Source organism: Mchenga conophoros, linkage group LG2, assembly GCF_057382185.1.
Source record: "Mchenga conophoros isolate Kocher_MC1m ecotype Shallow Benthic linkage group LG2, M_conophoros_male_GT1.1, whole genome shotgun sequence".
NCBI classification, from domain to species: Eukaryota; Metazoa; Chordata; class Actinopteri; order Cichliformes; family Cichlidae; genus Mchenga; species Mchenga conophoros.
The window spans coordinates 13,090,570-13,117,731 of NC_140527.1; the positions used below are offsets into that span (position 1 = coordinate 13,090,570).

At 39.2% G+C, this 27,162-nt stretch overlaps 2 protein-coding genes across 3 annotated transcripts in view; one reads left to right on the forward strand and one right to left on the reverse strand.

Moving 5' to 3' along the window:
* Nucleotides 1–27,162, forward strand: part of cplx2b (complexin 2b) — a 59,130-nt gene that overhangs the window by 8,895 nt on the left and 23,073 nt on the right. The window lies entirely within an intron of this gene.
* LOC146581749 (uncharacterized) lies at nucleotides 1,452–4,129 on the reverse strand. The gene is made up of 4 exons (XM_085247309.1): nucleotides 3,908–4,129; nucleotides 2,855–3,003; nucleotides 1,990–2,154; nucleotides 1,452–1,912 (listed from the first exon to the last, which is right to left on the reverse strand). Exons 2-4 carry the CDS (start codon nucleotides 2,909–2,911, stop codon nucleotides 1,823–1,825), a joined length of 312 nt encoding a protein of 103 aa, XP_085103435.1. The 5' UTR covers nucleotides 2,912–3,003; nucleotides 3,908–4,129; the 3' UTR covers nucleotides 1,452–1,822.

A 27,162-nucleotide genomic window follows, 5' to 3' on the forward strand; every position in this document is an offset into this window, starting at 1 on the left:
TCACAATGATATATGGGAATATGACAGTAAATACTAAATATTAATCTAGTATTTACCCAGAACACAAGAGACCAAGGAAGACTAACAGAGGGGCAGCCGCGCCACTGTCCCAGAAAGAGCTGAGGAGAGTCCCAGATGAGGGTTCACTCAGCAGCCGCGGAGCAGAAGCCAGGGGGGGTTGCAGTGACACGCCCGTGAGTTCTGCCGGCAGCCAGCTGTGCCTGAGTGACCGAGCCCCAGGCCCAGAGGCTGGGGGCACCCCACCTCCGAAGTGGCCCAAGGACCTGCAGTTCAAAAAAGTGCCCCTCCGACAGCCAAACCCATCTGTTCTCTGATTGGATTGTTTAATTTGTGATTGACATGACATTGACCAATCAGCTTAAAGGAAGAAAAATAGGGTCAAAATTCGTACTTGTAACTTGCAGGGTTTTTTTTGGCTAAGTCCACACAGAAATCTTTTTTATGCACGCACAAATCTTTCTTACACATACAAATCTTTTTTACAAGTACAAAATATTTATGACCACATTTTGAGCCCATATTCGCTTCCCAACCCCCTGAGCCACGGTCGCCCCAAATAATAATAATTAAATAATAATTCTCCATAAATAAAAGAAAGCAATGTTGTTTTTGTGCATAACAAAAAGCTCACAACTGTGCAGTCAAAATGTAAACTAACAGACGCTGAGCATAATAACAAAGACAGATTTCACAGCTGCTATATTCCCAAATTCTACTGCGTGACTGACAGCCTTGAGTTTGAAATCTGCTTCGTAACCACGTCTCTTACAGGTGCCATTTATGGTCCTTATACACACACAATACAGTAATATTACGTTGATGCACTGTACGTATTACTCCGCGAGGCGATTACTCCGTATTACTTCGCGTATTACTCCGCGACTACACTCAGAAAAATAAAGGTGCCAACTGGAACCAAAAGTGGTTCTTTAGACTGATGCCATAGAAGAACCTTTTTTGGTGCCACAAAGAACCTTTCAAACAATGGTTCTTTGAAGAACCATTTCTTTCAGTGGTTCATTGAAGAACCTTTAAAGGTGCCCCAAAGAACCATCAAGAAATGGTTCTTTGGGGCACCTTTAATGGTTTTTCAAAGAACCTTTTTAAAAATGGTTCTTTAAAGAACCATTTTTAAAAAGGTCCTTCAAATGGTTCTTTAAAAGAACCATTTTAAAGAACCTTTTTTGAGTGGTTCTTTAAAAAACCATTTTAAATCTTTCAAAATAAAATGCATCATAAATTGAATTTGAGTAGGGTAAAATAAATACGAGCACAGCATAGACATATATTAATGGTTTATTGTCATTTTGTAGTATACCAAAAGACAAAAAGGCATTTTAGCCCTCAGCACAACATCAATACTAATACATGTCACATATTAGTGTTTTAAACAGTAATAATTAAATATATTTGCTATACTATAAATAAATAGATATAAATACTATAGCTACAGATAACACAACAAATAATACATGTATTGTTTAATTAATAAAACATCAGAAAGTGATAAAACACATTAGAAATAGCAATAGCTTCATAACAGACCAATAAATCAACACATTTTCATCAGCAGATGTTTGCATGTTTAGTAAAAATATTTCAACAAGTTTATGATTAAAATGATCAATGAACTTTAGCATTACACCATGTAATGTACGTTTCATGTTGTACTCATGGTCCTTTGTTAGTCCAGTTTAGGACAATGTCTCTGACGTATGTTTCATATCAAACATATGTCATATCAAAACAAGCCCACACCTGCAGTTGTTTCAGTTTTTCACTGGTGTTTCCTGTCAGCTGGTCAACCTCTCAGGCGGACATCCATATCAGCCAACCAAACGACAAGCTCCTCCCTTTGTGCTTCAAATCCCTCCCACTCTGAGACAAGGAGCTGAAAGAGAGAGAAAAGAGTCAATTATAAAGAAGAGAGAAAAGTGAAACCCTCCTCAGAAGGTCTGACTCGCATACCTGCAGTTGACCTGTGATGGACTCCAGTTTGGCGTTCACGTCATCCCTCGCCGATGCCAGCAGCCGAGTCTGCAGGGTGCCCTGGAAGAGCTGAGTTAATGTTCGACTCCTCCTGGTCAGGCTCTCCAGCTGGATGAGCCGAGGTCTCCCCTCTCGCCGCTGCCTCTGAACACAGAAACACAAATTGCATCTGAAGCAGGAGGTGCAGATTTTTTGCTATTCTTTTCTAAATCCAGGCTAGATCACGTGGAGGTATTTGGAAAACTTTTTTGGCCAGTGGACGACTGTTGTCTTGCAGAAAGTCAAATCAAACATATGCGATACACAATCAATTCACAAGAACACATTATAAAAAATAAGTCCAGTTCTTGCCTGATTTCAAATGAATTCTGCATCAAAACAGGGTGACAGAAGTAAAACGAGTGCACAAAGCCTCACTTTGTACAAGCCTGCTATTACAGTTCTCCTCTATGCAGACGACTTTCCTGTTTTCAAGGCACAACTTGGATCTGCTGTACGAATCTTATGGATACACACTAAATGAAACAATAGTGTGCATGACTCCAGATTCTGATCCCTCATCCTAATATGGTCCCAACATAGCAACAGCAATAAAGCAGATGCTGAGGCTAAAAAAATACAAAGTCCATAAACCAATGGCTGACGTGGGTTTTATCATAAGGGTGATAAATATACAGATTTCAGTCTGTCTTAGAGATTTGATGTTCATTTACCTGCAGATGCACTATATGTGCCTGCTCTATGGTTTTTCACAACATTTTGCACATCACTATTTAATACAGGAAGTACGTGAACTAAAACAAGTCATCTTTCTTTGTGAGAGGACCATATTAATGAAACAAACCTCAATGACATCATAGGGATCCCTAAAGATGCTCCTGCTGCTTCTCTTCCTCCTCATCCTAAGCTTCCTTCTCCTTGTCCTCGCCTTCCATCCAATTGTAATTCAACCTAATTGTGTTTCTCCCCCTCCTCTTCCTCATTTTGTTGGAGCTGTGAACACAATTAATGTGAATCTGGATTAATTTGTGCAAACAAGAAAAATCTACAGCTTTTTGGTCAGAGGTGCTCTTGTGATTTAAGCCGGGTAGAGTAGATTTATGTGTTGATGCTACCTGCTTCAGCTCTGGCTGCTGAGTGATATTTACACCCTGGCTGGATTACAAACTTTAACCATGTGCTGAACTTTGGCCCAGCGTTGATACCTCTTGTTAGTATAACGACCTCTTCTTAGCTTGTATGTATGATGGTGGATAAATGAAATATACAAAAAAATTAACTATATTACAAAAGAACATCTATCTTGGAAACATCAAATGACCGGAGCATAACTTGTCAACTAGTCCGAAACTAAGTTATGCAGGAACAGTCAAAGACACACCTTCTCATGTCACATTTCTATATAATTAGATTAGACAATAAAGAGTTATCTAATCTAATTATTCATTCAAAACACTTATGCATAGCTGCATTTTATACAGCTCATACAGAATTCAAAGTACAGGTTCATGTGAGTATTTAATGTACGGCTCAGATCTACAGAATTTCAGAGTTTCTAGAGCAGACACAGAGCTCACGTCACAACAGGCTTCAGGCGCCATTTTAGTGACTTTAACAATATATTAAATTTTAATTTCGGTCTAGCTGACATTAGGTTATGTACGCAGCACGCAATTGAACCACATATTTTAGAAGCCAAAGGTTCAAATTAGCTGGGAGCAGCTTCACTTAATTATAACAGTGGTTTTGTTAGGAAAACCGTTGGATACTAAATTGCGCTGACCTCAACGGCTAACGTATCTAGCTAATCGCTACTGTTAGCACAACATTAACAGCAAGCTACAATGACGAGTAACAAAAACAAAACAGTAATAAGGTTTTAATGGAAATGTTTTACCTTTTCTAACAGTCCCAGAATCCACAGCTTCAAAGTCCAGCAGGTACTGAAGACTGTTATCCGTTTCGCTGTCACCGTCCGTGAGTTTTTTTCCCGAAAGGTCAAGGCCCGCCGCTCGCACACTCTGTCTGCGCATGCGCATCCCAACGACTGACCCCCTCCGTCCGCTCCCGGGAGGTTATAGTATGACGTGTTCTGACGTCACTCTCTCTCTCCCTGTCATTTATTTGGCTCGAAACACATATCAACAAATTGCTCAGTGATGAACAACTACTCAGATCATTTACCTAAGCAGTGCGCTTTGTCAAAACGAAGTGTGTGTTCATTACACTGACATTCTGTTCTGCAATTGTTATTTACTTGTATTTTATAATTTGACTTTACATACTGCTGGGTGGTTTGTAAAGTTTACAATAACTAGTATTATCATTATAGTATATTTTCAAAAATATATAATAATCTCAAAAGTAATGCCTTGGAGTAGAAAATAGTAATGCTTTATTAAAATTTAAAACTAAAGTACAGTACTTGAATGTGTGTATTGTGTCTACTGTTTGCAAATATTTCTAACTTTTATTTGAATATTCAGTTTCCTACCATCTTCTCTTAAAGGGTAATTGCCAGGTATCCCGCCCTCCCCCTTTGCACACACATGCACACAAAGAAAACACACAGTATAATTCACAGCCTCATTATAGTGAATAAATATTTATGCTATTTACACCATCAAACTTAGATTTGATAAAGAACCTTTTGTTCTTTAAAGAACCATTTGTAATAGCTGAAGAACCATCCACAAAATAAAAAGGTTCTTTGACGTATGATGGTTCTTTAAAGAACCATCAAGACATCTGAAGAACCATTTAAGAACCATAATTTTTCTGAGTGTACGGTAGCCGTAGTCTGGAGCCATCAAGCGGTGCAGCTGCAAAGTCGTAATAAAACATTTTTTGACAGATTGCTGAGCACCGTGTACTACATAAAATCAGTTTGCGGTCAGTAAGCACAACCAGAATTCATATATAAGGCGCACTGTCAAATTTTGAGAAAATGAAAGGATTTTAGGCCATGCAGCCCACAGGGGCTGCATATCGTTAGCTCGTTGGCGCAATTAGCTCGCTAACACGTTGACGCCGTCCAGCCCCACGCACGGGGCGATCCGCGGTAACTCGTTAGCGGAGATTTGCCATGTCCATCTTGTCGTTGCCTGCAGGTGAAGCGATGGGGGAGGGGGAGTTGTGTTCAGTGAAGGAGAGGTGAGGCCGAGTAGTTGCGTAGAGACAAAAGTGGACAGAGAAAGAGAGGCAAACTTGCGGCTCCACAAGTATAATTATAACGTAACATTATATCGATTATATCGATTAACATTATAAATTGGACTTCAATACTATATCGATATAAACGATATTGTCACATCTTTATATCTCGTATAAAAATATATCGATATTTTAAAAAAACTCAATATATCGCCCAGTCCTACCTAACCCTTACGCTAAACCTAACCATAACCTAATTGTAACCCTGACACTAAAACCACATTTTGAGCCTCAAACAGGCCTTCAAACTTGTGAGGACCGGTGAGTGTGTCCTCACAAGTGACTGTTGGTTCTCACAAGTATAGTAGAATGCAGATTTCGGTCCTCACAAAGATAGCTAGACAGGAACACACACACACACACACACACTGTTACACTTCTGGTTGTTGTGGATGAAGCTCCAGTGTAATGACAGAAGGTTTGCCCATCGAAGACTTTCAACATATTTAGTAGAAGACCGTCAGCATGTGGTAAAGTTGGTTATTTCTTTCCATCATATTGATAGAGGTTAATTTCTGCTTCATCTGAGCACTGCTTTCTCCACTCTGCTATTGTGTCTCACTGCAGTTTGTGTCAGGGTCTGGCTGTGTGGCAAGCAGAGGCTGGACCCAAATGCAGGACTCCAAAGATGAAACATGAACTTAATCAGCTTTATTGCTGAGAACTACAAACTCAAAGCACAAAACAATAAACTCCTGGCGTGGTAACTAGGCTGCAAAACATGAAGCACACAGCAGGAGGACATGAAGACTGCTGAGGTGACGAGGAACAGTGATAAACTAGAGACTAGAGATGGACCGATCCGATATTACGTATCGGTATCGGTCCGATACTGACCTAAATTACTGGATCGGATATCGGAGAAAAATAAAAAATGTAATCCGATCCATTAAATATCACGAAAGCACCTCGCTAGCAACCTGGCATTTCATCTCCGACAAAGTTATCCCCGAGAGAAGTAAAGCAAGTGTGTAAGTCCATCTCTGAATGTTTGTAAAGCATTCCTGCGTTAAGCTTAACAAGCGACTGCCTCTCGCTCTCCTGCTGCTACTTCAATCGTGAAACTGCTTAATGATCAGCTGATCGGCTTTTCTGTCGCGAGTCCGTCTGTCTTGTTTGTTTTTGGCCCACTTTGCACCAGAAAGAGGAAACCAGCGGCTGAACAACAGCAGCACGTTTAAGCTTGATAAGCTGTTGTTAGAATTTATTTAATATTACTTTCTACTCCAGGATCTTTTTCTAGGTAGCTGACGCTGGTAACTGTGCAGGGGCGGATCTAGCAAAGTTTAGCCAGGGGGGCCGATAGGGCATGAACAGGGAAAAGGGGGCACAAAGACATACTTTTCTTTCTTATTCTCATTTAAAATGTCGAGCTTTTAATAAATAATTATCAGAATCTTACACCCAAAGTTTTAATCTGATGTAAAATGAATAGAAGTCAATTACTGTATATAGTGACTATTAAGTCTAATATATATATACCCTAGTAAGCTATAGTACTTTTTACTTTGGGAAGGTACCATCTGTGCAGTCTGCAATTTTGTTGAAGAAAGATGTTGAATCTATTTAATATTTCTTGAAAAATAATTGATTTCTTTGCATTTTTTCCACACTTCATCAAATTAAGGTTGATTACGTCGATTAAGCATCATGAGGTGGAGCGTGAGGGGTGGTTCCCTATTTTTTTATTTTTGTTGTTGCTGGGAGTTGGAACCCTATTAGTTAGGTTGCTTAATATTTACGCTAAGTACTCTTTAAAATACCAGAATAGTGAGGATGGTGTAGGTTTAAGTTTATTAGATTGATCAGTATTGCTGAACTATGAAATATTTTTTTTGTATACAGGTATAACAGAATAGCTTTAGTGTAGTTGTTGTTTTAAACTTGAGTATGAACTTGCAGACTTGCAAAATGCAGCAAGATATTTTAAAAAACAGTTTTGTTGATTAAAAAACACTATATCGGATTCATATCGGTATCGGCAGATATCCAAATTTATGATATCGGTATCGGTATCGGACATAAAAAAGTGGTATCGTGCCATCTCTACTAGAGACTTAAATACACGGGATAACAAGAGGATGGGACACAAGTGGAAACACAGCAGAAACAAATCTGACTGATGGAACAGGGGAAGCAAAACTGAACATACACCTGAGACAAGGTAGCTTCAAAATAAATCTTATCAGTAGGAGAGACAGAGAAGGAGAGAGAGAGACGTTAAGGAGTGTGCTAAAGACAGAACACAGAGACGAAGACTATAATGGACAGGACATGACAACAAGACTGGCAAGCACAGGAAACACTGCAGACAAAACCAGAACCACTAGGGATAAACAACAAGAAAAACTAAACTAGGAAATATGAGTCACTCTAGAAACACCATAATGATTAGTCCATAAACACACAGCACTGGATCAGCAACCCAGGACCATGACAGTCTGTATCTTCATTTTGGATCTGACTAGTCCTCAGAAGTTTACCAACATCCCTTTATGGCTTCACTGACTTTCTTAAGGCACTTTCCTCACACTGTCTTTGTGCTCATCGTGTAATATATTTCAACAATTAGTAATAAATTGTGCTTTTGTATGTTGGTGTTCAGTTAAATCCAATAACTAAACTTTTATCAGATTTTTTTAAACCGCTCTTGCACACATTAGTCTCAAGGAAATCTAGACGACAGAATAATAAGACATTTTGCTTCACATCAGCATTTCTGGGTGCTTTGTTTGAGTTTCTTTTTTTTTTTTTGGCAACGTGCTCCTTAAACAGTCATCATTTTCCCATCTGGCTGTATTTGATCCCTTGTTCCCTGTCAATACATAATTATCTGTATATCAGTGTGACTGCCTGTCAGCTGCTTCGGCTGATATTCATTCAACGTATCAGTTTGCTAAGCGACACATCGTCTGGTCCGTCTGTCCCTCGACACATCTGCCTGCTTTTCTGATTATCCCAGTCTACCTGCCTGTCTCTTCGTACCCAGACAGATGCGCTGTGCAGCGGCTCTAAATTGATGACTCATTCTAAAACCTGTATGAGTCATCGATGCCTCCCTGGCTCATTACAAGTCTCACACCTGTGATAGATTTCACTTTGTTTCCCATTAGGTGACTCACTGTAAAACATTTTCACATTTATTGCTTTTTAATGACCACTCAGACATTTAATGGACTTGTAGTGGGCTCGGGGTCAGTGTGATGTGATGTCACTTTGACCCCCTTACTTTCCGCTTAAAAATGCAAACTCATAGTTTTATTATGCCTTTCCTCATTTACTTTAATATACTGTTACAGTTATGCTAAACACGGTCAAGGTTTTCAATAATGCAAGTAATCCTTGTGCTAAACACACAAACTTCTGGCTGACCTTGATAATTTAGGTTCAGATACTTTTTCCATATTAAAAAATAAATAAATAAAAGAAAAAGAAAAAAATATATATATATGTGTATATATATGTGTATATATATATATATATATATATATATATATATATATATATATATGTGTATATATATGTGTATATGTGTATATATATATATATACACATATGTGTATGTGTGTAAAAAACACCCAGCACGCCCCTGCGGGCGGTTTTATCCTTCAAGCTCGGGTCCTCTACCAGAGGCCTGGGAGCTTGAGGGTCCTGCGCAGTATCTTAGCTGTTCCCAGGACTGCGCTCTTCTGGACAGAGATCTCCGATGTTATTCCCGGGATCTGCTGGAGCCACTCGCCTAGTTTGGGAGTCACCGCACCTAGTGCTCCGATTACCACAGGGACCACTCCGCCTAGGCTGCACTGTCGAGCGCAGATTCACTGAGCGCTCAACACAGACAGCATCGTCAGAAGGAAAGTTGGTAAAATAAATTAAAAATTTTGTATTGTTCAATACATATGCGCACCGAACCAAAAGCACTGTATCGAACGGTTCAATATCGATACGAGTATCGTTGCACCCCTATCTATCTATCTATCTATCTATCTATCTATCTATCTATCTATCTATCTATCTATCTATCTATCTATCTATGAAGTTTTTGTTTCTACTTTGGGCTGATTATGATGTAAAGACTGAATATCCTTATATGATCATCACAGGCTGCGAAAGCCCCAACAGCCGGCTGTTCAAGCCTTCTGTTTATAAGGGGCAGCCAGTCAGTATGGCACCACAGCTCAGTGTAAGATAAATAAGGATTGTTGTGACCCATGTGAAGCCACACTTACAGTGTAGAAGAATCAAAATATGACACTGGAAATGTGCACTTCTCCTCTATACATATTGGGATCGAATGAAATGACATTCACATGTCAGGGCTGTGGTGGACGGTGGAGCTGTCACATAAATGTTATGTAGCCCTGCATGCATCAGCTAATGACATTCGTCCTGGTGTTGTCTGAGGCCCACAAGTGGCAGCAGATGCAGTTTGCTTCTTAAACTTAGCCTGCATGTCTTCCTTCCTTTATCGCTTATCTACTGGCTGATGCAAATTGCCTCTGTTGCCCTGGCAACGACCCTTTGGCACCTGTTGCCGTGGTTCACCGTGTCAGTGTTTGCCAATGGGCGACAGTTCTGGCTGACTTGGGAGAAAAAGCAGCTTGTGCACCAGGAGGGAGGGTGAAGAGACGGAGCGCTCTCAGTGCATTTTACTGCTTCACTCTGACGTGGTGTCTTCACCTTGATGTCTTCTTTGCTGCTGTGGTGGAGTCAAAGGCTGAAAGTCATCTGGATGACTTTCTTTTATTATTATCCATTTTAATCTGTAAGACTGGGTCTTAAAGGGAAAAAATGTTGGCTGTGTGTATAGGTGTTGAATTCAACTGTATTTTTTTTTTTTTTAAACTACATTATTTGACTCAGTGCATGTTTTCTCCTGTGTTTTTGCATGTATTGTATTATCAAATGACAGAAATGGAAAAACATGAGAATGTGCATGGCATGATTGCAATCTGCTCCACACACATAAGAAACCTTCAAAACCAAAGACTTACAGGAAAACTAAATCCTGCAGAGAGGTCGGGACTTGTCAGAAAGGTTGAGCTTTATATGAAATGGAATCAGCTGGTTTGTGTGGCTCACTTGAAGTAGTATGAATGGTAGAAGACAAGTTCAGAATTCAGATTTTTAATGTAGTTTAAAATGAGTGGGATATGACTAGAATTAAAATGGTCCAATGAACTGAAAAGACATTTTCATGTAAAAATGACAAAATTTCTTTCTAATTCACAAATTCCTATTTTTTCTTTTCTCTTACAAAACTGGCTCAATAAAGAAACGGCAGGGAAAAGTAATTTTTCAACTCATTATTTTTGTTTTTTCTCAGAACCACATCAGTTTTAGGGTTTCTCCGTCTCTTTGGTCTCCGCACTTAGACCTCGGCTTCACAGAGCCCCTCATCTCACCCCTCAGAAAACACGCCGATTTATTGTTCAATCAGCCATGTAATGAATCACTGTCCGCAATCCCAACCTAATTAACTGCACTCGCATCTCTCAGTTAAATAACTTGTGCCCGGTCCACACTGTGTCCACGTCGAAGCAAAGCCATTTTGCTCAATTCCAGCTGACCGCCTTCAGTATATTCAGACCAAAGTCCTGCTGAAATGCTATGCTGGGTTTTTCAGTTGCACGTTTCATTGTCCTCTCTTTGTGTTTTGCACAGGAAGTCTTCATGTATGCGGGCATTAGCCTGCTCTGGCGAGCTGCCGCTGCTCTGAGGCCTCTGAAGTTGTGTTTAACACACAGCTGTCACTGTGGTTATCATGGTGCTCTTCACACTGCAAGTCTGTAACAGGAAATGGGGCAAAACTTGGCCCCGCTACACTGTTCAGCACAATGTTGGCAGCGTGACTGTAGTGTCTCGTTTCACCGTACGAGGCCTAGAACAGAAATAGGTCATGAATTAGAATTAGATCTCTGTACATGGACTGGACAATGGAGTGGATGCATATGGAGAACACTGGAGACGCTCTTGTTGTTTTTATTGATACATAATCGAGAAGATTTGAAAAACTTTTTCAAGTCTTAAAACAGTTTTAGGATGCTCTAATTGCGCCTCCTGTCCACAGCAGCTCTTAAATGATCTGATTAATCTCTGCACCTGCGAGAAAAACAAAAAATGAACATGCAGGTGTTTGTGTTGAGATGCCATGAGTTGTCCCAGATGGAGTATCTGCTTTCATCAATTATGAACCAACTCAACGTGATGCTCTACAGTTGAGGCTGTGACCTCCAGTCATGATGAGAAGTGTGCCAGTTAATATCTGGACAAACTGAAGCCACTTGTACGCACTGCTATCCATTTCACCATCTTTCTAAACTCTGCTGCTGTAGTTTTTTCTCCATGAACAATTTATTTGGGGTCAAATCTCCTGCATCTCACTGTACTGTGGTCTCTGTGGACTTTTAGCGTTCTTCCTTCTGATGGCTTTTAGATATATGCAGCACATCTGGGCGTGAAAAGAATGTTACGGTATTTGGGCTCAGCACATACCACATACACACTGCACTGACCACGCACCATGGAGCCCTGTGTAGCCCTCTGTATAAGACTGTACCTCATTCACCTCATTCAAAGATCAACAACGATTACACACAAAGAGAGTTTCTTTGTGATGTTGTTGTCACTGCCAACATCTCTGGACAGCTCTGTCTGTCCATCTGTGGTCAGAATCCTCCAGGGCTAATGAAGTCTGATAGAGAAAGACCAGCAATATCATAACATATTTGGGGTCTAAAGGTAATAGTGGAAGGTTCTGACATGTAAAAGGAAGATATATTCCAGGTTAAGCTGTTGGTAGGTCAGCTGTGTTACCTCGTTTTTGTTGAGCATTGGTGTTTCTAATAGGTGCAAATAAATTGTATGAAGCCAGCCTCGATGTCTGTCTCAACGCTTTAATCACTGATTTTAATTGAAATGCATAAAGTATCGTTCTAGACTTCAGTTTATAACTATGTTGCAGTTGACCAGTATTGGCACGCATGCACATTTAAACAAAATGCTTCAGTGTTGGATTCAATACAGTTTCCCAAGACTTCCTGCTGTGTGCAGTAAGCTCTGCAATTATCTGATATACACTCTAAAAACAATGCGACTGTATGCGGGGCCTCTGTCAGATCGCAGCCTTTGTGTTTTTAAGCTCTGTGTTTAATGCTAATCACCCACTGGAAGAGCTAACAGGGCGTAACTTCATTACACCCCTCCCACACAAAGCAAAATGTATTAATCAATAAGGCCGCTGTCAGTAAATCATGGATGATCTTGATTTCAGGTTAATTTTTTATCCCAAATTGCTAAATAACAAATATCAGCAACAAAATATTTGAAGATGATGCCGCAAAGAAAATGTGATTCCACAGGAAAAACTGGAAAACAATAAAAAATATAGTTGAAATCCTCCTGACAGTAAAGTAAATGTAAGCGTCCAGTATTTTTTTTAATTTCCTTTTTCCAGCACAGCTCTCCCTCTCTCAGCAGTTGGCAGGCGTAACAAACCTCCCACCCACACAGCATCGCCACCCACCCTCCCAGCATGCTGCTGGCCACTTACCACAGCCCTCTTAACCCCAATGGAGTGAAATGGGAGGGAGGAGGATAGAGTGAACGCTCTGACAGGAAAAATAGCTGAAGGAAGAAACAAACAGCATTTATATTCAGCAGTAATCTGTCACACGTTCATACCAACGAACGCATCTCATTATCTCTTACATTCTGGTCATATACTCGTTTGGAATCCAACATGAGAAAACAGCCATGGCTGGCTTTATTTCCTGCATTTCTAACAGGGTTTTATAACCAACGGAGAGGAGTTTTGTTCTTTGACAGAACATTTTGTGTGCATGTGTAATCAGTGGAGGATGGTGTGTAAAAGTTGAAATAAATGGAACAAGAAAGAAAATGAAACCCAAAAAAGGAAAAGAGTCATTTCAACTCTGAGAGATGTGAAAGATGTGGAGCGGTTTGCCAAATATAGACTTTGACAAACTTCAGATGTCTAAATTTATCTGTTACCTAACTATTTGGAGTAGGACACGTTTTCTTTGCACTGTGTGTAAGTTAAGGCTCAAACAGCCACATCAACATCAATCAGTCAATCAATACTTTATTTATATAGCACACACCAGAGGTACACCAAAGTGCTTTTCAATAGTAAAATATGAAATAAAATTAATTACATATCAGTGCAATAGTAGAGTACAAATACATTCCCAGACAAAACAAAGCACTAATTCACTATGTTAAAAGAAATATTTCACTCCTAGTATAAAAGTTAGGTAAAATCAACACAGAAATATCAACTGGAAAAACCCAGTAACACAATAGGTTAAAATTACATACAAATGCAATAAAAGTACAAAGTGTACATCTGATAAATCACTAAGTAATCGAAAATGCAAGATCAAATAAATACGTTTTCAGTCGTGTTTTAAAGATTGAATAGATTCTGAAGCGCGAATATCAGCTGGAAGACTGTTCCAGAGGTTAAATGCAGCAATGGCAAAGGCACGATCACCTCTGGTTTTCAGCCGGGACCTAGGTTGCACCAAGAGCGTTTGACTCGATGATTGAAGTGCTCTCCTAGGAGTATACAGGTGGAGAAGTTCAGTTAAATAGCATATTATTTACGATTTCGAATGTAAGCAATAAAACCTTAAAATCAATCCGATATTTGATGGGCAGCCAATGTAGGTGAGCAAGGTTTGGAGTAATAGAATCAAACCTTCTAGTACCAGTTAAAAGGCGTGCCGCTGTATTTTGGACAAGTTGTAGTTTATGAAGAAGGGCAGATTGGAGGCCCAGGTAAAGGGAGTTGCCCTAGTCTAATCTTGAAGTAACAAATCCATGGATAAGTTTTTCAAGATCCATTCGCGGTATGTAATGCTTAGCCTTAGAGATTTGTTGTAGTTGGTAAAAGCTAGACTGTACTACAGAGGACACTTGTTTAAACGAGCTGTCCAAAAGAACACCTAAGTTAAGTACTGTATCAGAGTACATCAACGCAAATCTCCTTCTTCCTTTGAGGAATGAGAAAATAAAAATGGTTCAGTAAACCCGATCGGCATCCAAGCATCAGATCGACGCGAATCAGAACGCTTTGATCAGAGCTAAAGCTGCAGGTCTGCTTTTAGATTTTTAAAAATGTATTTTGAAGTATTCTTGGTCAAAAGATGAATCCTGCTCACTTTGGAGGCCTTCTTGACTTTTGATTTTCATGTACCAACCAGAAGGTGTGGACACTGACTCCATTGGACACCTTGCTGTGCAGAAAACACAGTTCTTTATCTGTGGACGTGTTTCCGTGCATCTTTGGAGAAGCAGCGCCTTTAGCCCAGATCTGTCCTGCACAGCGGAGCAGACAGTCAAACCACTTATCTGTACATGCATAATGAAGCATTCACCCCTCTCAGGACGTCTGTCCCGTACAAACAGCGGCAGACGAACATGCACTGGATTTTGGTGCATCATCGTCATGATTCTTCTCCTTGTTTTTGGACACATTCATCTCAGGAAGTGTACGGTTACTGGGCGAAAGAAAGGTTTGCAGCTATTTTCTGTTCTCGTGCAGCTCAACCTCAGCCTTTTTTTTTCTGTGTACAAATGGTTTTTGTTTTTTTTCCTTGCTGCAAGGTTTTTGTTGTGTGAATTTTTTCCTACTGCTTTCAGTGTGCGGTGAACACGTTTCACAGCTTTAGAGTCTTCTCAGGGGAAACCTCTACACTATTACCGTTTAAAACCTTCAGTTATGGAGAGATGGTAAAATAGCCGTATTTTTACAAATCATTTCGAGGCAAAACTTTGTGTTTTTGCTGTATGAATTAGCGGCACACATCAAATAATAGTTAGCATGTTCACAGCTGTAACATTTTGTTATAGCAACCTTATAAATAAAAACATGAATGAAACTGGTGCAGTTCAGACTGCACATACTGTCTTTACTCGTTAACATAAATGAGCACCTTCAGTACTTGTTCAGTCGTGACACATGAGAATTTATTATCGTAGTAATATTAAAGCATCAAGCGGCAGTGATCTGTGCACCACTCAGAGTCAGTGCTAAGGAGCATGGGAACAGATGTTTGGCCCTGGGGGGGTTTCACATGCTGACCAGGACAGTGGCGTTTGCAGCTGTTAGCAGGTGACTCGTGTCTGCATCTTGAATTAGCACCTGTGGGGGCATCAAACTGTTAGCACTCTCTGAATCGAGTCAACAGACTGAAAGAAAGAGGGTGTACATGTTTACTGTGCATCATGTGGTGCAACATTAAGTTTAATCATTGTAATTGCATGTATAAATGTTTAGATCATGGAGCAGCAGTGCTGCATTTTCGCCTGTATCCACTACAGCAGGATGGGGAGAAAAGTGCTCAGATGCGTCCACTGTTTAGGATTCTACATGATCATTATTGTCAAAGTTTGTTTTAAAATGATATTATTTTAATAATATCAGAACTAACACGTACCTGTGGTTGTGATCTGATGATTTTAGGCCGTGGCCATGATGTCCTCTCCTGTCAGTGGCCAATATTTTGGGATTTCTGTTGCATCAAAGGTAGTGCAAGTAAATAATCTAAGTTATAGCTCTCCACACGGACTGTTTACTGAATGCAACCAGAACACTCTCAAGTCTGATTGGTCAGGACTACCTCAGCTACAAAGGCCAGTCACTACGTTTTTGTTACCAAGAATTGTCCTTTGCCTCCATATTCAACATTCGACATCAACTTGTTTTTTTCTTTTTTAATGCTGTTTTTTGTGATGAAGTATTTCATCACAAAAAAAAACATATGAACATATGAAACCTTGTCTTAAGGGTTTTGCACAGTCTGTACTGTTGTATCATATACTTCATATACCTTTGTCATTTTATTTAGTCTACTTTCTTCTCTTCTTTCCCATCTAGTCTTCTGCCCTACGTATATTTTCTGGCAAGTCATGTTCTTCTTCCCATCCTCCCTTGCTACCTCCTCCTCTTTCCAGTCCCTCCCTCTTTCCTCATTTCTTTTCATTCTATTCATTTGTCTCTTGCTTCACCCACACAACGGGAAGACAAATGGACAAATGCCACGATGGTAATATATAGCCCGCTTCCTCCCCCTATAGCCTCCAGTACCGGAGGGGAGGAGGCATATCAAGCTATATCAAGAAAAGCAGCCAGAATCACCTGAGGTATGTGTTATATCATGGGCTCCATTGTATGCATCACTACTAGGATTTCAAGCAAAAGCAAATTCTGCTGTCTTATACTTTGACCCTTCCCTGGATTCACTGTGCTTGTTCTTCCTCTGTAAAAAACTCTAAAGGATGTTTGCGGTTTAGTACTGTAATTTGCATGTAATTGTGGGAAAATTCCATGAGATTACATTATTTTTACGGTAACTCACCGTACTCATGGAAACAGCTGTAAAATACAGCAAATGTAACAATTGGTGATGTTACTGAGATTATACTATTACACCATCCGGATTTCTGTTGTTTTCTACTGTAGATCTAAGAGTAATTACTTAAATCCTCATTCAGAGTGTATTACTATAAAATGTGATTCACTGTGAAAGTAGTATAACATATAAACTACAATATACAGCATAATTTTTAACTTAAGGAGTAAGTTGCAGCCACACTAAAATTTAATTCCTTGAACTGAATGGAACCTCATATATTAATAAATGTATTTGTTTATTCAAACAATGTGAAACATTATTAATACTATTAATTAATGGTATACTTGTAAGGTTAGCATTGTGATAGAGTCGAGTATATTTTAATTATACTCTTGTAGACATTATGACATTATGCTAGTGCAATTATGGTGAACAAAAAGTACATTTAAAAGCTAAATAAAAGCATTATTAGTATACGTACTAGGTAAGGTATACTTGGGAAATATAATTGAAGTATACTCATTTTTTGTATTGCCAGCAACAAAAACTAATGGCTACATTTGGAGTAATGTTTAAAAATGACTTCATTTAGCAGGGTGTTCCTTTTTTTCTCTTCTTATTCGTTCTTATACTGGACCTTCATTTGTTTTTTATAAGGTGGTACTTTTTAAGACACCTCTGCCTAACTACAGTGAACTAACCTAATAATATGCTCTGGTCGTCATTTTACACAAGTTAAAGTGTCACATCCATGAAACCTACACCACTAACCAGCATCAGTACTACAACTTCACTCTCAAAATTAATAAATTCTGGGACAAGCAGAAACTGTATTTTTAGCGGTGCATTTTGTTGCAGGCCAGACTGCTATTAAATGCACTCTCCTAAAGAAATAATTCCTTTGTAGCACCACTTCGTCTTGGTTCAGAAGAGATGTCCTGATATACGTGATAATGTAACACATTATAACAGTTCAGCGCGTTGGGTTGTGTTTTTAAAGCGATTGTTACGTTTTTAAAGCTTTTTAATGCGACAGGTGCAATAGCCGACACCACACCTTCACCTGACGTACAACGTGACGTATGACGCACACGTCGGGTATTCACTTTCTAAACAGCAATGGGGATAGAAAATATTGCTCGAGGTGGTTAATGCTCCTTTCGCTGGTTGCCAACCACCATTAAATAACAACAAGAAGAAAATATTGATCTGCTTCTCTTAGTTTTGCACGTTTAAGCCGCAATTCAGACTCAAACAAAGCTGCAAAGCAGGAGAACAACATGGCCATCAACTATTCTGTGCCACAGATCCAGTTCGCTGCAGCACAGAGTGATGATGAGACCGTTAACCGATATGTGCAACTAGAAGTTGTCAGAGGTAACTGGATGTTCAATCGGATTAAATGCAAGGTTGATTGGATTATATCTGAAGATCATATGCTATTCGTGATAACTCTGCTAGACTCCAAATTGCTCGTCCATGCGGGAGTATCTCAAAATTAAATGAAACCACTTAACATTTTTTCCCTAAAACGGACTGACATGGGACACATTAAAGTTGGATCGGAACCAGCTAATCAGTCTGAAGGTAAGTGTTTTTTTTCACTTATTCGAGAGAAGTCCGAAATGCGTTCTTATTACTGTTTGTTTTGACTTTTAAGCTACCCTACCAGGATATTTTCATTCAAATGCTAAGACAAAATGTCAATATCTATGAATGTGGAGACTCAAAAGACTAGTCAGGTAATAGTTGCCGATGGATTTATGAGAAACTTGGACGTTTGCAACAGGTGAATCGGTGAACAACCGAGGTTGCGCCCAAATGCTTAAAGCTGTTAGCTGGTCAGTGTTTTCAGGTGTGCTTGTACTACCTGTACGGTGCGGAGTGCTGACTAAGTCATGTTAAACCCATTAAAGCGCCGAGCTCAAATATCTTTTCATTTTTGTGCACTGTTCTCTTGTCGGCACACATTTTCTGTTTATTGAAGCCTTTTGTGAATAATTTTGATCATGTTAAAACTGGGAATTGGTCCCTATTGACAATACTCTTATTTTTTGCATTGCATATGCCATTTAGGAAAGGTAATTGGTCACTGAACTTTTTGCAACTATGTGTATTTCTAAATTTTGTGGCTTCAGTGCACGCAAATTTATATTGTTCAGTTTGCATGTTAAAAGCCTGCCAAGCACCCCAAGGCTGATTATGCTTGGTAAGAAGTCATTTACGAAATAGAGCTGATTAGACCATATTAAAATTTCTGTTTGACACAGGAGCTTTTCGTGGACACAGGTATCCAGTCTCTGTTTTGTTAGCTCAAATTTCTGTAATTTCCTTTATAAACCAAGGTTGTTGGACATGTGTCTCAGTGAATCAAGCAAAGTAACAATATCAAATTTCACATTACATATTACTGATCAACATGGTAGTCTAGCTACACCAACAGCAAAAATACTGAAGTCAATACTGTAAAGTTTAACAGCAGCACAAACTATAAACTCCAAAATAACCATACAGTTGATTCATCTCCGGTAATTTAACTGGGCTGACTGTTTGTTAGGTGTGTTTAATGTGTAGAATAATTGCCAATTTTGTACAATTATAATATGTTAAAATGGACTTATGTACATAAGGCCATTAACAATTAACTGTACATAGCTATTTGCTTTATGACTATCTAGACAGTGTGAAGAAGTGAAGTATTGAAATTATTTTATGTTGCATAATGACAACATGTTGCCCTGGGACCACTGTGAAGCAAAAGGTTGTTCACATTGACCCTCATGTCACAAATTAGGTAACTGTTTTTGCCATTTTTAGTGAATTTCTTGTATAATTTAAGTGACCAATGTGTTGTTACCTGTGTCTCCACAGATTATCCATGTCCCATGCCTTCTGGACATTTACACAAGACGAGCAACAATGAAGACAAGCTCTCTTGCTATCTTGCAAGACGCTGTCTCTGTCCAATAGGTTTTTTGAGTGCAACAGTTTGATATTATATTCATTACAATTCAGTTAATTTGTATGGTGCCAACAAAATGAATGCCAAGGCACTTCACATTGTAGGTTTAAGACCCTACAAAATATAAATAAGAAAACCCAACACTTGAACATATGTTGTCTGCCATGATATGGATATGACATAATATTGTTATTGTTATTGTTTGTACAATCATCTGAGAAAATAATGGATTACATGGTTTAGTAAAAACAAGTGCTTCCTCAATGAAAATATGTTTTCAGTTCTTTTCAGTTTTTGATTTTGGAAATGTGTATTTCAGCAGGGAAAAATCAGAATTGAAATAAAGTGGTGTAAAGCACATGAATTATATTTTGTGTGTGTGTGTGTCTATCTATCCATCCAATTTTTTTGGAACCCTCCAGTCTCTTACAGTATGTTAGTGTTAACTGACATTACGGTCAATTACGACCTGTTAAACAGTAAATGACCGCCTGTTGGGACACTGTGTCCTCTAGCAGAGATGAATATTTTTGGTACTGATGATGCGTGATAACGGTAAGTTACTGGTTAATATATTGCAGTTTATTACCTTGCAGCGGGCTTACAGTGACATACCGTGAGTAAACGGTAGTATACCAATTTCTTAATCACAGTATGATGTTACTTTGTTGACGTAATTTACGACATAACGACATAATGGTATCTCACTGGCGACAGTGACGCCAGTGAGATACCGTAAAAAAGGCTACGGTGCGTTACCATAATTTGTCCAAGAGTATTATACCACACCAGCAAAAAACGGTATCATCCTGCAGAACGGTAAGCTACCGTAACACGGCGTCATGGTATGACGCTGGCAACAGTGACGCCAGTATGTTACCGTAAAGTGGTGATGAAAAGTCTAACAGTGCACCTTTAGCAGCAATAACCTGAAATCATCACTTTGTACATGACTTCATCAGTCTCTGATGAAGTCATGTACAACTTTGGCCCACTCTTCTTTGCAATGTTGCTATAGTTCATTAACGTTAGCAAGTGTTTAAGGTCCATTTCAGTCAGGCTGAGGTCTGCACCATCACTTTAATTCAGATTAAGTCTGTCTTGTGTTTTATTATCATCTTTTTATTACTTTTACTATCCCGTCATAAAAAAATATTATTTAAACTGCCATTAATTTCAGTATTAATATATCCACTTCTTCTCCCTTATAAGCCTTTTATTATGTAAATCTGCAGTTCAATTAATTTATATTTCTATGTACAACAAAAAGAAATCCTAAAAATAGTGAGTTGATTATGGAAAGTAGTGATATTTCAAACGAGTGATCAGGTTTTGGAGAACTTTCAGACATCCACTGAGTGGATGGACAGATGGAGAAACGACTGAATGATGTTCCGAATCGATGCAAACAGTAAAATATCAGGAGATGATTAAATGTCAGCACGTGAATAGTGTTTCTGTCTGTCAGAGGTGAACGTGTCAGCAGCGTCTGAGGGTCTTTTGTTTTTTGGGGTCTTTTGTCTTCAGGCTGAATGAGTTCACTCTGAAAATGTCACCAGCTGTTTGGTTGCACTTCATCACCAGCTGCCTTTTCTCTCAGTCTTTTTGTTCACTCAGTGTCTGTTTGTCTATTGTGTTAAGCTTTGTAGTTTCATGCTAATTGCACTTTGTTGTGGAGTTGTTCACTCATCTGCTGGAAAACACCTCAGAGGTTATTTTTTTTGGCAATTGGCTGGAGTTTTTTCCTGCTCAGTTCCACTCAGTCATTTTCAAACCTACAGAGATGCAAATGCAGATGTGCATGGTCCAAATGTCCAAGGCTATATATAAACGATCCTTTCACAGGCATCTGTGAGGCATCCTGCATCTGTATTGAAGTTTGATGTTGGATGTGTTGATGCTCCAAAGATGTGTTTACATTTGCTTTGCTTGAGCTTGATTAATACAGCTGACAATAACTGTGGTCGTGGTCATTTTCAGACCCTGTCAGGAGTTTAAGATGAGTGTCTCGTCGTGTGCCTGCTGCTATCATCTACACCAACTAGCCAACCAGCAGGACTGCAGCATGAAATGGACACTTGTTAACGAGAAGAAAATCAAACAGAAAAGATGGAATGTGTAGTTTGTAGAAGCTGCCTGCTGAGTTTAGTCAAATGTCCACCAAGGGAACCTCATTTAGAGCTGTTAATTTAATAAAAACCTTAAAAATGTCAGACAAGTACCTTTCAAATTACCCCCACTGATTTCGTGACCACAAGGAGTCAGATGCCAGGAAATGGTTTCATTATTGTGACACTGCTAAATCTTAACTTTAGCTTTTTTTAAGGTAACCAGTCCAGGAGCATTAAAAAGTAGACCAAAGTCAGAAGTTGTATTTACTCTAGGCCGATCCTTTAACTAAAATGAGCAGGTTAACATGACACACACATTACCTGAGCATGGTTAAAAAGCAGCTTTTAATTGTAATGTTTTTATTTTGGTGTGGATGAGGCACCTGTCTTATATTTGACTGCCTGCAAAGCGCCTCGAAGATCAAATGACAGAACTAAGCTGCAGGTTTAGTGCTCACTGAAGACGCAGCATTTGACTTGCGCTCTGTCTCTCCTTTTTTTTAAAGCCATGATTATATATTCTTTGCACCCACACATGTATTTTATTTGTTTCTTATCTATCCCCTTATTTATTGTATCCAGGCTGTGATTTATTGTGATTTATTAATAAAGTGGAGCACAAACTGCCGAGGCTGAAGGGGTCCGTTTCAGTCTGCACTGCTGACAACATTCACCAAGTTCATTGACATATATTCAATTCAATTCAGTTTTATTTGTACAGGACCAAATCACAACAAGAGTCGCCTCAAGGCACTTTATATTGTAAGGTAGACCCTAGAGTAATAAATACAGAGAAAACCCCAACAATCATATGAGTCCCTATGAGGAAGCACTTTGGCGACAGTGGGAAGGAAAAACTCCCTTGTAACAGGAAGTACCAGGCTCAGGGAGGAGCGGCCATCTGCTGCGACCGTTTGGGGTGAGAGAAGGAAGGCAGGATAAAAGATATGCTGTGGAAGAGAGATAGAGGTTAAAAACAAGTATGATTCAGTGCAGAGAGGTCTCTTAATACATCATGAGTGAAGAAGAAACACCCAGTGCATCATGGGAATCCCCCAGCAGCCTACACCTATAGCAGCATAACTAAGGGAGGATTCAGGGTCATCTGATCCAGCCCTAACTATATGCTTTATCAAAAAGGAAAGTTTGAAGCCTAATCTTAAAAGTAGAGATAGTGTCTGTCTCCTGAATCCAAACTGGAAGCTGTTTCTATAAAAGAAGCCTGAAAACTGAAGGCTCCCATTCTACTTCTAAATACTCTAGGGAACTCATGACTTCAGTCCAGTAGCACCTTATCCCGCTCCCGGATCCATCCGATTGGTGAATCACTTACAGGTTCCACAGTACAGGCTTAAAACAGTGGACATTATGGTTTTGCTCATTCAGGCCCAATGATGTGGAACGAACTTCTATTCAATATTATATGAGCTTCATAATCTTTAGTATAATATTCTAATCTAATAAATAAGTTAATATATTAATAATCTATACTTGTACTGTATAGGTGGACTAGATAGCCATCTTTATCACTGCCGTTTGTTTTTCCCTTTCATCTTACATATGTAGAAATAATAGAGGTGCTACTTGTAAATCAGTTTTAGAAAGGCGCCACAGTTTCCTCAGTGATACTATTATTGTTTCCTCATGTGGACAAAGGAGCGTTGTCCTTCAGTATCAACTGCTTTAGCCATCATTGCAGAATAAACACTGAGTGTCCAGGAACCTAACAGCCACCTCACTAATTGTTAAAAAAAAGAACCCTGCCATGATAACCATCCATTCTCTGAACAGAAAAGTACTGTGTGCATTTTCCTCTGTGGCCCTCTGTTGTAACCTTTTGTCCTCAGTTGGCTCTCAGTCAATAAAACTTGGAACCTGCCTGCTCTGTTTCCTGTACATGGACTTGTTAATCCTGGAACTTCCTGACTGAAGGTAACATTCCTCACTGTTGCATCCAAATTACCCGATAATGTTTTGTTTCACAGTGTTAATTAATGTAAAATGTAAAACATTTTAATCTCAAATGTTGAGTTTTAGCTTTCTTTGATATTAGTGGCAAGTATGAACAGAAAGATCCAGAATTTAATTTAGCAACCATCCGTAACTAAAATGTGGATCTGTCATTCTCAAGACAGGCTTGCATTAAATATTAAAAAAGAAGGAATAGTGTCATATTTAATCCATCATATCAGTCCTTGATGAAGCTAGTGCTAAAATTAACCCTATTAACTATTATTAAAATGTAAAATATGCAAGTTAAAATTAGCCCTGTCTCTGTGACGCGGTCTTTCTGAAGCTCCTTTACCACAGTGGGTCAGTGACTCAAGAAGAATAATGAGAAGAATAATCAAATGCAGTCCTGTAGACCTCCTTTGCCTTCTAGCTTCTGTTGAGGAAATAATTTTTCACTGCAGACTCACATGAATAAATAATGTCTGGAGTGCTAAAGTTTCTGCCCGGCAAATCTGAGAGAGCGGAACAGTGTTAGCAGTTCATAATTAATTCATTTACTGGCGTCTGTGACATTTATTTTCTGTCTTTGGTGACTTTTGAATCATCAATGTATTATTTGTAGAGCGGGCAGCAGCGTTTTACTCTGATAAACAAAGTGAAACATATTTGCAGTCTGTGCATGGAGAGACTCAAAATATGAGCCTGAGTGCAGAATCTATGAAGGAACAAATAATTGTGTTAGGTTCAGGGGTGATCGGACTTTGGTGTTTATTTGGTGTCAGGACTAAAGATATAAGATTCAGATTTGATGAAAGTCATCCTACTTTATAATGCAACACAGGCCTGAAACATTGGGCTTGCAGAAACAATGGTTTCAGCTGGAGGCATACAGCATGGTTATGTAGAAGTTGTTTTTACGCATCATTGCTGGAATTTTCAGTTCAGTTGTATTTATATAGCTCCGAATCACAACAACAGTTGCCTACAGGTGCTTTTTGACCTCTGTAGTCTTCACATTATCCAGACATCTTCAAAATGACAAAGCCCAACATAATTCAGAGGTTGATGATGTTTTTGTGGTTTGATAAATATGGGGAACACACTTAATGTTTTCCCCATACACAGATGATCCACCCCACTCATCACCCATCACCCTAACCCCTAACCGTAACCCTAACAAAGAAAATCTAGCTTATTTAAATGGAATATATAACACTCAAACTGAATGAAGCAAACATCAGTTTTGCTGTGCCATATAAATTCTGTTTATTTTAGTGACCAGGTGAAGTTTGGGGATTCTCTGGGGTGCCTGAATATCAGCATAAATGAACAAGTCAAGTCAAATCAAGTGACTTTATTGTCACTGTGCAGTGGTACAGTACACAGTGAAATGAGACAACATTCCTCCAAGACCATGGTGCTACATATAACAGACAAGCAACACAGAACTACATAAAGTGCAGGGTGCAAAAATTCCAAAAAACCAAAACAAAGACAGTGCAACACCAGACAGAAGAGAACGATACAGACACAACAGTGCAATAAAAATGTGCAAAAGCCTGAGCACTGTGCAAAGAGTAACTTGGTGTATGAAGGTGTGTGTGTCTGTGTGTCTCTGTGTGTATGAGATTGTGCAGATTGGGGCAATGATTGACCAACATTTCAATATTTCATTTTGTTTTAATTCTGTTAAAAAAGATCAGTCAGTAACAGCTCTGCAATAAACACAGAATTAGCAAGCTTGGTCTAGAGCAAACCTCCTTATCCCCGTGACCAGGCCGCAACAAACATGCAAAATATGAACTTCTGCTTATCCAAACCCCTGAAGAGTAAACCAGCCTTTTACTTAACATTATTTATTATTCAGCATGCTCTAAAATTTCTCAGAGGTACCTTGGCAATCTGATGCAACATGAATGAAGCACAACAAATGATGCATCCATTTTACTTGTTAACCCTCTCAAGGCAGGCTTTGCAGATTTGCAACAAGTAAAAGCTAACAAACTGATTACACCACATACATATTTTAAGAGCTTTTTTTACTCAGAAGTACCACTGCAGGTATTCTTTTGTGCATTAGCAACAAAAACTTAATTTGAGCCAGAGAGGGTTAATACCAGGAAAGCTTCAGAGAACTGATGGCGCCACCTTACAAGCTTCTCAGACTGTGTTGTAATCGGGGGCACAGCCCGGTCCCATTGGCACCAGATGGAATGGCAGGTTGGGCGTATGAAGGGTAAAATGAATATACTTTTGCACTAGGATGCTACAGTACATTGAGATTTTTGTGCTCCCACATCCTTCCTGGACAGATGAAGATGGAGTGTTGTGGTGGAGTCTTGCTAACCTGCTGTGAAAAATGGCTCCTGTCAGTAATCCATCTCGGTCCACTCGTCCAGTATTGATTTCCCTTTCAGGTTTGCCCACGTGTCCCCAGGGTCAGCTCATCAAGCACAGGGTGAAAGGCTTGCTGGATGTGTGTGTCTGTTTGTGCGAGTGCATGTGTGCTAAGCACTACGAATTGTAAGTTCCTGGAACTGGTTAAAAAGGACAGGAGCAATTCTGGTGTGACTGATGTGCTGAAACTTGCTTAGTCGAGAGGGGAACTTCCCTCAGAGGTTCAGTTCCTGCTTGCTGAAGCTTTATTTTCCATCTTTGAAATGGTTGTGTTTGGAAAGGAGATGACTTGAACTTTATAGCTATACTAGCAGCTCAGGGAATTCTAGGGTCTGAAGTCTGGGGACTTTATATTAACGCTGATGTGGTCTGCAGGATTTTTCTTGTACACAGTTTATGCAAACTGACTTTCATTACTCATGTAATTCATTACTGTGACATTAAGTGCTGCAGTAGGCATACAGACAAGGAAACCAGACAGCCCTCCTCCTGCAGCTGCCCTGCTGTGTGCTGAGTTCTAGGCCTCAAAACCTACTCTCTCCAGTGAAAATCCTCTTCTTAATCCACCATGCTGCCATATACTTCTCTGTGTCCTTTTCCATGGTTACACTATTCACTGGTCCTAACAGAACCACAGTTGGCCAAAGTCCTCTATTAGAGTACAGGCAGGATTTTCCAAAGCCTGTGAACCAGAGGAGGTGCAGGAGCTGGGTTCCCTCTCAAACCACTTGAACTACAACATAGTGAAAAAAACTTATTATAGATTATAGAGCCACCTTTCAAAATTTAAGCCAAAGGTTCAAAGGTTGTAATGAAGGATCAAACATGTTAAAAATAGAGGTGTTAAAGGGTGGTTCTGTCCAAGGTTATTATAGTTAAGTAAAACTAAACTAAAACCTACAACACCTACAACATAGTTACCAAAAATGCAGAACTTATTTATTTGATAATTGTTCGCGTGTGGTTAATAATAATATGGATGCCTAAACAGTGATTATTAATGACAGTTAAAACAGGGTTTTTCCCTTCTTGCATAAATTTCTGATTTATTTCTTCAGTATAAATCTGTCTATTTGGAAAAAACACAGTGTGTTTTTAGTGTTTTTGGTGTTTGCATGTATTTGATGACACACAG